The sequence below is a fragment of the Varanus komodoensis genome, unplaced genomic scaffold, assembly GCF_004798865.1.
Source record: "Varanus komodoensis strain SLA01 unplaced genomic scaffold, ASM479886v1 scaffold41, whole genome shotgun sequence".
NCBI lineage: Eukaryota > Metazoa > Chordata > Lepidosauria > Squamata > Varanidae > Varanus > Varanus komodoensis.
In genome coordinates this window covers 8,828,667-8,840,805 of record NW_025335954.1, presented here as the reverse complement: position 1 = coordinate 8,840,805, position 12,139 = coordinate 8,828,667, and the positions used below count along the sequence as shown (strand labels likewise).

The 12,139-nt window shown below is 50.3% G+C and overlaps 1 protein-coding gene across 1 annotated transcript in view; it reads right to left on the bottom strand.

Annotated features, from left to right (window-relative positions):
• Nucleotides 1–2,052: 2,052 nt before the first annotated feature.
• Nucleotides 2,053–12,139, bottom strand: part of PDE1B (phosphodiesterase 1B) — a 32,608-nt gene continuing 22,521 nt past the window's right edge. The window contains exons 10-15 of the mRNA XM_044443165.1: nt 11,629–11,749; nt 9,982–10,063; nt 9,634–9,748; nt 5,373–5,509; nt 4,558–4,676; nt 2,053–2,318 (exon numbers count right to left, since the gene is read on the bottom strand). Coding sequence (XP_044299100.1) covers nt 4,579–4,676; nt 5,373–5,509; nt 9,634–9,748; nt 9,982–10,063; nt 11,629–11,749 — 553 coding nt within the window. The 3' untranslated portion in view covers nt 2,053–2,318; nt 4,558–4,578. The remainder of the gene's footprint in view (nt 2,319–4,557; nt 4,677–5,372; nt 5,510–9,633; nt 9,749–9,981; nt 10,064–11,628; nt 11,750–12,139) is intronic.

The following is a 12,139-nucleotide window of genomic DNA, read 5'->3' as shown; positions in this document are numbered from 1 at the left end:
GTACATCAAGCCTAGCAGCATATCACTTCCAATGGGAGGAGGGAATTGCATATTCAACCCCCCCCCCCCGTGTGTGTGCATGTATCCTTGCGCTAGACAGATACCTTGAAACACTCCTCCCTGACACCCGAGTTTTTCATGGGATAGAGGAATTTTGGTTGGGGATACATCTGATCACAATTCCCTCAGCTGCATTCCAAAGAGGCATAGTCCTCTTGAGCCTGAAACACGCACTCGTTATGAACCCGTTGCTCAGTACAAGCCAGAATTCCTCAAAGTCATGCCATGTCCTGATACATGCCAAGGGCCTTGTCACAATTAAGGACTACCTGTCCATGCAAAGTCTGGGGCAATGCTGAGGCATCTTGTGCTCACTTTGCCATGTGCCCAGTCTGCTGCTTAACCCTGTGTCAAGACAATACTTGGTGGCTTCTTGGAAGCAAACACCTGCGCCCAGTGCCTCAGCTCTGGCTATTTTCTTGTGCATGAGCAAGCATGCACGGGCAAGAGGAAGCTGGCATCTGGGACTGATGCATGAGCAGCTACAAGCAACAGCAAATGTTTGGAGCCAATGAATCCTGAAAAAACGCATCTCCAGGTTGGAAACAGACTAACCTGGCCCTTTAAGCCAAGGGTAGGCAACCGGGAACCCTCCGGATAATTCAGAGCACAACTCCCCAGATCTTTGACCCCAAGGCTGATGGGAGTTGTAGCCCAGAACATCTGGAGGACACAAGGTCACCTTCCCTGCTCCTTGATCTCAGAATATGTGAGATGTCCCATCTACTTGGCTGATGAAGCTCCTGGCATGTTATGCCACAGCCACGAATCTGTTCTGAACTCCTGCTTCATGCTGAAAGAAAAAGAGGTGCTAGAATCTCTGGAGCTGAAGAGAAAGACAATCTGCATTTGGTTAGAGGTATGTTGTTTAATTATTACTTAACTGAGCCCTAACATTAAAAACCCAAGTGAACCACTGGTTCTGGCTTACATTAAACCCCTGCCCTACAACACCCTCAGGCTCTCCCTGCTGCTGGCTTGCCCTTTCAGAACTCCCTTCACACTCCTAAAAGCTAAGTCTGTGTTGGGCCTGCCCCTACATGTCCTGTTCCCAGTCTCACACACAGGAACACACATGCGCCATCACCAGTGGCACAGAGAGACAGGCTCCCTGGCCAAGCATCACCCACGTCCATGGTGAATGGCACCTGCATTCAGGACCAGAGGACGCACCGTTCAGGGCACTGCCCACCAAAGATACATGGCCTGCAGCCATCCCATTCTGCTCTCCAGAACTACTAGCCGCTACAAGGCCTACTAGCCATTTGACATCTGTATTGCATGTCCCTGGCAGGCAGGCAGGAAGGCAGCTTAGCTCCTCCCCACAAACCATGGCCAGAGGGGTTGCCTGCTGTTTTCCAACAGATCCCCCACATGGTTCCATGCTTGGCAGGAGAAGGCAACAGATAATAGTGCCAGGCACTGCAGGGCAAGGAGGTGGGGAGGTATCCCTTCTTTTCTTTTTTTCAAGCACCCAGCCTTCATAGAAATCTCAGGAGGGATGAGATTTAGCGCACTAGATCTGAGCTGGAGAGGTTAGAGAGACCAACTGTCTAATTTCACAAGATGGGAGGCAGAGTTCAGGGCATCCATTTACCAGGCATGAGGCTAGGCTTGGGTCAGGCCTTGAGAAGACTGCTCAGGAGGTGAACCATGGGTGTAATCTCATTAAGGGGAGGGGAGGGGAGGGGAGGGGAGGGGAGAGGAGAGACTCTGGGGACCTGTTTGGTTCAATCCACTTCTAGGGCTAGCCGGGACCCAGGCTGATCAGGCAGGAGTGAGAATCTCCTCCCTACCAACCTCACTCTGCCCCATCACACCTACCTGCCACACTCATCCAACCCGGAGATTCTTCCTCCACAGTATAATCACACCCTTTTGTTTTAAACCAGCTGTGACCATGGACTTGACAGTCACTTTGTTGGCTTGGCAGTGAAAAGCCTTACCTGGGGGCACAGTTTGGCACATTGAGAGGGGGAGGGATATGGGAGGCTATACAGGCGGTCCTCTCTCTCTTTCTCTCTCTCTCTCTCCCCCTCATTCTCCAACTCGGGGAAGGGGCAGGCAGTGCGTGCTGTGTGATGGTGACATTGTTGACTCATTAACGTTGCTTTTATCATTATTAATATTATTACTAGTAGTATTGATGGTCACATTCATGTCACACCCTTCTCGAGCCGGGGTGGGGGGCTCTGTCCCTCAACGGATGGTGCTGAGTCGATGGTATCGAAGACTTTGGAGTAAATTGCATCGGGCACCTGCTGGATAAAATGGGAACAGAATCAGAAGCAGGCTCAGGGCTGCATGCTGAGTATGTACCTGGGTTGGGGGTGGAAATGCAAATGGCTGCACCTGAAAACCAGAACCTTTAAGATTTGCTTTAGAGCAAGGGTAGGGAAGCCTTTACAACTAAGCCAGTGCAGTGTAGAGGTTAAGAGAGTGGGGCTGGGACTCAGGTGATCCGGGTTCTAGTCCCCACTCAGCCATGAAGCTATGTGGGTGACTGGGCCAGTCATGGACTCGCAGCCCAACCTACCTCACAGGGATATTGTTGTGGGAATAAGATTGAAAGCAGCAGGAGGAGAATGATGTAAGCCACTTTGAGTTATTTAAAGAAAAGAAAAAGGCGGGATATATATCTACTAGATAAATAAACTCAAGGCTCAGGTTGCTACATAAGAAATCTCCCAGGGGCCACAAAACCACAGTGAGTACTGTTAGAGCCCAAAATGAGTGTGGAGGCCATGCTCTCTCACACATTGTTTTCCCTGCCTACCATTTGTCACCCTCCATTCATACCATTCACATACACTCACATACTCATGCACATACAAGCACAGAGGGTACAAACTGCCAGAAAATATCATGACATTACACTTTAATACCACCCATAGCTGAAGCTGTCTAGGTAGTTCACAACTTTTAAGGCATCCATCCAGGTTTCAACTAGGCTCGATCCTGCTTAGCTGCAAAGATTAGGCAAGATCAGGCACTTCAGGCTATAGGGAAATGCCAGCTGCTTTTGGCTTAAAGCTCTTATGGCATTAGAGGGGTGATTCAGCTTGTTTGGAACGTTGCTGGGGGAAACCGGACTGCATACAAGCTGGGAAAACACAGAGCAAGTGGCAGTTGGGGACTTCAGCACGGACCTCTGCAAAACACCAGGGCTCTGGTTTGGCACCCCAGGCCTGAGGTTCAATACCTCTGAGAGAGACAAAGGGAGATCAGAGGTAGACGTTGCAGGGACCCAAACCCATGCCAAAGTAAATGTCCTGGCCACCACAAAATGGCTGCCATGGGAGGTGTGGCAAAGAACAAGCACCCTTCCCAAAAGACTGGGTGCAGACCAGAGGTGGAATCTGAACCACAAGCACTAACAAGTCCTTTTACCCTGTTTTTCAAGCAGCAACAGAAGCTGATTTCACATCAGTCCCAGCGGCAGGCAAGCAATGTATGGCTCTACAAAAGAGTGCGCACCAAGAGGGGTGTCCAGGAGTGCACTGGTGTCCATGGGTGCCACGTTGCCTACCTCCGATAGATAGATTCACTGAACCTCACTGTGGTGTGGTGATGAGAGAGCTGGACTGGGGACCTAGGAGATCCAGGTCCTAGTTGCCACTCAGCAATGAACCTCACTAGGTGACTTTGGGCCAGTCATCCATTTTCAGCCTAACCTACCTCACAGGGTTGTTGTTCTGAGGATAGAATGGAGCCATGTAAGCTGCCCTGGGTTCCTCACAAGAAAAAAGGCAGGATATAAATGCAATGTCATACTAACAAATGTATTCAAACATAGGAAAATAAATAGGTCACTCCTTTTCATTTGGAGTACAAAAACTGACCAGATGGTAGCTGAGTCCTTCTTTGATGCTTGCTGGTGATGCACCTGAAGGCAGCAGGTTAGCTTAGGGGCTGCAGGCAAGCCACCTGGTACCCAGTACCTCCCCCACCGCACTTCCCTTGAGCCATCACTGCCAACGGTAGGGCCACCCTGACTTTGAAGTCAGGCTCAAGCCAACATCCTGCCCTCCTTTGCTGTGGGGCAGTTCCCAGGGGCAGCATCCAGTGGTGACTTTGCCACATTTGGCTGCAGTGACAGCCCAGGACATTTTGCAGCCTGCAGTGGAGATCCAAAATGTACTGCCCCCACCCCTCTGCCCCTGTCAGGGCCACTGTTTTAAAAAGCCTTGCCCGCCACTAGAAGGCAGCTCCGCACTTCATGATCCTTGCACTCAGCTGCAGGGCAGAGCCAGCCCTGTTCATGAGGAAGCCTGCTGCTTACTCAGAGGATCTGGGCTGTACCACTTAAATGTGGGGGGGGGGTGCTAACATGATAAGATGTGCGTCCATTTTTAGCCCCCCCCCCCCGAAATGCCCAGCATGTGCGGCAGTCCGACATGCTTGGGTATGGTCTCGGACAGGGCTGTTCCTCCCTCCCTCCCTCCCTCCCTCCCTCCTTCCGCACCCTTCAGCTGGTCCACTGGGGGGAACCCTCACCTCGCTCCTGCGTGGGCCATGCTATTCCATGTTGCCGTTCTGATTGTGCTGGTTCTCGGGCGTGCTAGCCTCCTCCTCACATGGCGAGAGCTCATCAATGGAGGTCTGGTTAGTGATTCCTGCAGGAGAGAAGGCAGCCCTTAGAGGCAAGGAAATTGTGGGCGCAGATGCCAAATCCACTGGGCAAGGAGCAGAGAAGGGGCAGGAATGCTGTATCTGCAGTGGCTCACGAAGAGGAAGCCCTCGGAGCGATGTCTGAGGGAAAGGGGGAGCCATAAGCTTTATAGAGGAGAAAGGAAGAGATGGGTGTGGTGCATTGTAGCAACAGGGTCTTTTCCGTGGTGACTCCCTCGCTGTTTTGAGGGGTCTGTCCATGAGGCAAGATAGAAATTTATTTTAAAATAAATAAAATGATGGATGGTGATGATGGCAGGGATGCACGAAGGTGCTGGTTTTGTCACACACAAGCACAAATGGGAAGAGGAATATGATGACTTCCTGGATGCTGTTTAACTATAACTCCCATCATCACTGGTCATGCTGGCTCCGGATGATGGGAGGTGGATTCCAACATCTCTCCAAAGACCACAGGTTCCCCATGCCTGCTACAAAGAGAGCAAGAGGAAGTTGAATGAGAGGTTTGGACTAATTTTACATAAGTATAATGGAGACCCCAAGCTCTTTCTTTGTATATACAGCTTTGGGAAGAGGCCATACTGAGTGCCATCTTTCTACCAAGTAGACAGGGAGAATTTCTCCAGGGCTGTTAAATTCCCCACTCCCAACATCACCACCCTGCCTGTTTCAACCCATACCGCTGGCTGCTCGCTCCTTCCACTTCTGTTTATTCTCTTGGATGTACTTTGTCCAGGTGGAACGGAAGCTGTTGATGTCAGCGTTGATGTCTCCCAGTTCAGCATGCTCATCCACAGAGGGTTGGCGCCAGTGGGAACTGTGAGCAATGGGATACAGTGTCAGAGCAGTTTGTAAATCCCCAGAAGGGCTGCTGAGGGCAATATGGAACTGTGACGCCATTCTCCTCTCCTCCTGCTATTACCCTTTGCTCGGGTTCCTACTACACTACAGTTACCTTCCAGATCATCCTCAAAGTGCTCTGAGCCAGGGAGATATGATTTTGAGGCCTGCTGCTACATTCAAACACATGCTTTGCACACATCAAGCTGCAGCAGTCAGGTTCATTGAATCAGAACAATCTCTGCCAAAGATTTTACACTTTTATGCACCCATACTGGGGTGGATCATGTTTAATCATGCTTGGGGGAGTCCCATTCAAATCAACAGGGCTTCCTGGGATGTATTCTCCCATCAATTTCAGTGGACCTGGGTGCAACCAACTCTGGATCCAAACCAATAATTACAGAGACGATGCTAGTCAGTTTGACTGGGAGATAAGCAAGAGTGGGGTCTGAGCCCCAACACACTGAATGCCTCCTTTGAACCCAAATTTTTTATCACCCACAGTAACCTATTTTGCAGCCATCTGAGCTGCTGGTAAGACGATGTGTTAACTTTTTGATAAAAGAGTGGAAGGGGTTGGTACCCCTTAATCTTTAGATATAGATGTATTTCTATATCCATTGAGAGACAGACATCCAAGAGGGAAATATTGGCCATGTTATAATCATCTCATGAAGAACTCACACCAAGGTCAGTTTGACTATTAAAACTTTGGCTACAAGTCAAAGTTTTAAAACTTTGGCTACAGCAAAGTAACATAGTAGAGTCTGTCCAGAAATTTATTATTTCAGACTACAGTCAGATTTTGTATTTCTGAATGCGCCTTTAAAAATCCATGTATGGAAAACAGTAGCACATAGGAAAGAAGGGCTAACTTTCTGTATGCAGGGAGTTTGAGCTTTAAAAAAACCAGACAACCAAACAAGGAATCAGACTTCCAAATTAAAATTTACACACCCCACCCTGCATATGGACATGTAAAGCTTGGATCCAGAAGTTCTTTTCTGTGTGAGAAAAGGCTCTGCTCACAGAAGGTCTGTCCACTTGGGGGGACTCCTCCTGCCCACACCACAGCTCACCCCACTCAGCAGTGCTTCCTGACACCCGGTGGAGCATTTTCAAGGAGCTGGAGCTGCTGCTGTGGGAAGAAGGCGGCAGGAAAGTGCATGACTGCCAGTGCAATGGATTCAGTGAAAATCTGGACTCAACCAAATGCTTTTGCTACAGCTTCTGTGTGCAGCTTAGTTCAGTGCAAGCTAAAAGTCCTAAGGCAGTGGGACCAGATGGCAGCTCCTGTGAAGTTGATGGCAAAGGAAAAGCAGAGAAGAAGGGAGAAGATCTCCAAGCTGCTCAGAGCAGTGAGCAGAACTGATCCAGAAGACCTCAGTGGATTTACTAGCGCTTATAGAGACTTTGAGAACTGGTCTTGCCGGTCTCCCTGCAATGCCTCCCTGACAACTCCAGATCCAGTAAACTGTTCCTCATCTTGGCCCTCTGTGAAGTTCAACAGCAACCACACTGCACAGCTTGTCAAAGGGTTCCTTCCTTCTGCATCCCCCAGGGGTCCCAAGCTGACTTTTCAAGGCTCCTTAGATGGCCCCACCCCCTTCCCTCAACTGCTTATCGTTATGGGGTCTGGTTGTGCACAGCACTTCCCCCATTCTAACAGGCTGAAATCTCTCTCCTAAGTCTCAAGGAAGAGCTTTAATCTAAAATACACTGGCCTTTGGTCCCACCCTCCCCCTGGAATGCATACAGCCCTGAGCTTCTCCATGATGGAATTTGAAAGTTGATTGATTGTCCTGGCACAGCCAATCACTGCCCCTCTTTTTTTCTCTTTTTTCTTTACAAATGGCATTTTGCATTATATGTTTTACATTATTTTGGAAGACCCATTTTCCCACTGTGAAGGGAGAAGAGTCTAGTGCTCCTGTTGTTTCGGTTTATCTGCAATGTCCAGTGAAGTAAAGAAGCAGCTGGAAGTCTCGGCCAGGCCTGGAGAGCAGGGTGAGCTGATAATCGCAGAGAGAGTGGGAGAGAGGAAGCAGCACACTTCCTTGCTTAGGAGTGCTGGAGGAGTGCTTCTGCCTCAGGGACCTCCAAGTAAGGTCAGAACTGCACAAAGCGCCTGGAGAGCAAGGGCCCTCCCTGCTGTGCCGCGGCACTTCCCAGCTACAAAGTGGGCCTGCTTATGCAAAGCCTGACTTTGCCCCAGGTGGTGCCACTTGGAGCTTGCCTCCAGGGGGTTCAGGGCCACGGCTGCTCTGTCAGAGCTTGCTTCTTGAAAGGTTCTGTTTGATCTCAAAGACTGGTGTAGGATCCCTTTGCTCCTCCCTCCCTTTGCCAAGCAGGCAATATGCAAGCAAGGAGCTGTTCCTCAGAGCCTGGAACTTGCTCCAGAGACAGAGAAGAGAGTCCTAAAGGGAGCTGGCTGGATGGCTGGCTGCCTGCCTGCCTGCCTGCCTTCAGATCCACAGATCTGCCAGCTCTTCCCCACTGCTTTTAAGGGTCACCTCTCCCAAACGTGTTTATGAAGTTCTAGGTTCTGTAAGGGGGAAAGCATCTCTTCTTCCTCAGCACATGCAGAGCATCCCTGTCTCTTCACCCAGAGTTGCATCGCCTCCTCTAGGACATGAGCAAGCACTGGGTGGGCCAACTGGCATCATGCCCAGAGGGGAAGGACCAGAGCTCTTGGGAAGAACATCGAATATCCTGGGATCAGCCCCACCAGCACCAATACTTGAAAGATCTGATAGCAGGGCTAGGAAAGACCCCTCCCTGCCAGAGATAATTCTGGGCAGATAATGCAGACAAATCTGAGCAACCAGTCTGACCTGTTATAACAGAGCCTTCCCTGGTTGTAATGTTTTCCTCTCTCCCAAAGGAGTGAATGGTGACCATATGGGACAAAGCAGTGGGTACAGTCTGGCCCAAGGCAGGGTTCCCACAGGCTTCCGTCTGAATCCCTGAGAATCAAGCCTATTCCTATCCACAGTGTGTCCACCCACTATAGCTGTGGGGGAGAATCTGTGGCCCCACACTCCCACTCTCATCAACCCCAGCCAGCAAGGCCAGTGCTTGAGGATGATAGGAATCATCGTTCAAGATCCTCTGGAAGGTTGCAGGCAGCCCACCTCTGTGGCATAGCATAACAAAACCTTGGGAAATTCAACTCTAGAAGTCTACACAGCAAAATGCATGAATGGAAAAGCTTCGTAAATGTACTGGTATTCTGCACAGACCACAAAGCAGGGGTGGTGACTAGGTCCTGAAAAGGTCTAGGGTTCAGGCCCACAAGACAAACAATTGCACAATTTGCATATGCTAAGTTACTTATGCCCTAAAGTCTTGTGTCTTTAAAGGATCCCAACTCCTGAGGACATTTGTGAAAAGAGACAGGGGAGAAGGCAGCATTCAATCACAAGAAAAAGCCTCCAGCAGAAGCACTCAATCAGCTGGTGGGGAATAGGAGGTGAAGAACATGCGGGCAAACAGCCAGTTCATCCAGGGGACTCACATGTAACAGAGACCATCAGGGCCCCAGCACCCATATTCTACCAAGTGCTCATGAACAGGAGTGCAGTGAGACAGGTGCCTCCCAGAGATGCAGGGCTCCAAAGGGAAAATGTGCAGCCCCAGCTCTAGCACGTGGCCACCCCCCCTCTCCCCGATACTGCCTCTGCCCTGAACAAGGGGCATTTCTCTGTTGCAGCCTTCTCAATGCACCCCTAAGTCACCCATGGTTGGAGGTGAAAGGCAGGGCAGGGTCCCCCAAATGGATCAGGAGTGAAAAGCAGCCACCAAGAGACAACAAAGTGGCACCAAAGGGACAGTGTGAGCAGCCAGTCCTGCTCTCTGCCCCGATGACCACAGCCATGCACAATCCATCTGCCTCCCATCCCCATATCCACCACCTCCTCCCCCATACCCTGGCTTCTTTTCTTTGGTTACTTTAGCATGTGGAGGAGCAACAGGCAACAGGCACAGAATGCTGGGAACTTGGCACAACCAGGAAGGATGCCAGAAATGGCAGCCTCCCTCCCTATCACTGCATCTCCACGCCAAAGCACCCCTTCTTCCCCGGCAATCTGTGCAAACCTGCTCTGGCTGGGAGGTTTGTTCTTGGAGCCTTCCTCCACCAAGGGGATGACCATCTTCTCCGCTACATCTGTCAGGACTTGAAAAGTGGGTTCCACAATGAAATCGATGAAGCCTGCAGAAGGGAAGGGGCATTAGCTGCAGAGCTGTGGACCCCTCTGCTTCCCCCAAGTGCTGAGGAGCGCCACTGTGAGGGGTGATCTGCAAAGGGTGTGGAGGAGCATTCACACTGGTGGTGGAGAGGAGCAGGACTGGCAGAGAGCTCTGCAAGACCCGGGAGGGCAAGGAAGCATGAGAGAGTCAGGGAGGGCCCCGCCATGGAAGACAGCCCAGTTTTGTGTAACTCACCAATCTGTGACTGGGCCACCAATGTGGACGTGCGATCACACAGCGGGGAGAAGGGCAATCCCAGTTCAGCCTCTTTGTCCCCCTGTAGGAAGTGAGGCAACATCATGACCATGGGTTGGGAGGGGAGATCTGACCAAGGTAAGACTGAAGCCCGGGGTGGGATGCTAGGAGCAATGGTGCTATGAAACACAGATTATAAAATCCGACAGCCGTGGGGGAATCCTGAGGATTTTCACTCTTTTTCAAAAGTCTCTAATTCCTGTGGGGGGTGGGGAATGAAAACAAGGGCCATTTCTTGTTTTTGAAAATACATTTGGCTGGGAAATATCACAGCATGGTTTCCCGTAAAGGTTTGATAGGTGTTTACTTAACAAAACTCTTAGTCCATCCTAGCCTTGCTGGATGGAATCCCAGTCCTACCTCAGCTGAACAAGACAACCTTTGCCAGTCTGATGCCCTCCAGGTTGATGGATTGGTACACTTTATTACCCACTGTTCATTATAAAAGAATCCCAAAGCAGGATACAAAGCCAATAATAGAATCATACAGCATCAATCAAGGAAACATTAAAACTGGAAAACAGGCACACAGATAAATAACAGTTTACAAGAGACAGTGACACAGATTGAATCAAAAGCCTGGGTAATCAAATAGGTCTTTCCTTGGCACTGAAAGCTTGCAGGATCTGGCAGTGACAGTGTATGAGCAGGCGGGAGTCCCACGATCAGGAGCGCTCTTGCCTCAGAATGCTACATATCAGACCTCAGGCAAAGGCTAGATCATTAAGAGGACTTCCCATGAGATTTTAATATTTGGGCAGGTACAAAGGGAGAAGGCCCTCCAAGGGGTATCGAGGTGCTAAGCCATTCAGGGCTTTATATCTCAGCACAAGCACAAGGCTGGTTGGTGCAACAACTCCTTTGGAATGAATGCAATGGGTTCCTGGTATTGTGGCCGGGTTGCTGTCCCAGTTTCCACTAGATGCAGCTTCTTGGCAGGCAGGGCGGGGCAGGGCTCAGAGGCGTGTAAAATGAATTGCAGTCCTCTAACCCTGAGATGGCCCACCATGGCCGGGCTGTAGATAGTGAACCAACACAAGGTGGAAAAAAGGCACTGCTCACTGGGGTGGCTGCTTGTGCATTCCATGGATGGATGGAGGCACCCCCAAGAACCTATGAACCTGCTGCTTCAGAGGAAGCACAAGCACATCCTGGACAGGCAACTGCCCTAATTCCCAGGTGAGGGAACCACCTGCCCACAGTGCCTCCACTTGCCAAGATTTGTATTCCAACACAACTGGAGAGCACCAGGTTGGGGAAGTCTGCTCCAAGGGAATGCTTCTGACAACATATTGTATGCGCCTGATTTCAGAGCCCTGGTACATTGCATTGCATACAGAAGGCAGACACAAACCCATTTCACAGATTTATCTTTCCAAAGGGTGGTAGAGGAAGAGCGGGAGTAGGGAGAATCCTTTCCTGCTAGCAAATATTCTGAAGGGAAGAATAGAAAATTACATGCATTCACCCCATTCCCAAACAGTCAGTAGTGTGTGTATGTGTGTGTGTTGTGCTGGAGTTTCCAGAACTGAACACAGACGCTGCCTGAAGATGTAGCGATCAGACCACAGATCTCAGCAGACATACCTGTCGGAAAAACTCCTCCATCAGGGCCTTGGTCCATCGGGAGTGTACTGTCCATTGTTTGGTAGGGTGGCTGATATCAGCTGCATGCAGAAGCAAGGACAGCGCTTTGGACTTGTCAATCCTGAAAAGGCAGCAACATGGAGACTGTGAGAACGGGGATGGATCTTCTGTCTCTGCCTTCACAAATCTACCAGTATTGGCACACAATGCATCCACCCTTCATAGGAACACAAGGAACCGCCCTAAGCTGAGCCACAAGTTGATTGGAGCATACGAACCTATCGCATAAGGAGTCAGAGCTTCAGCCCACCTAGGCTAATAGAGTCTAACTGCAGTTTTCCAAGCTGGCAGGCAAATTTTTTTCCCAGCCCTACCCACAGATGGATGCCAAGGATCCGCTCTTCCCCTTGGTATACACCTGAATTACGGGCGATGAAGCGAGCTGGGAGACGGCTAGAGCGTAGGTGGAGGAAATCACGGGATGAATCTGACCGAACACACTTGAGAGCCC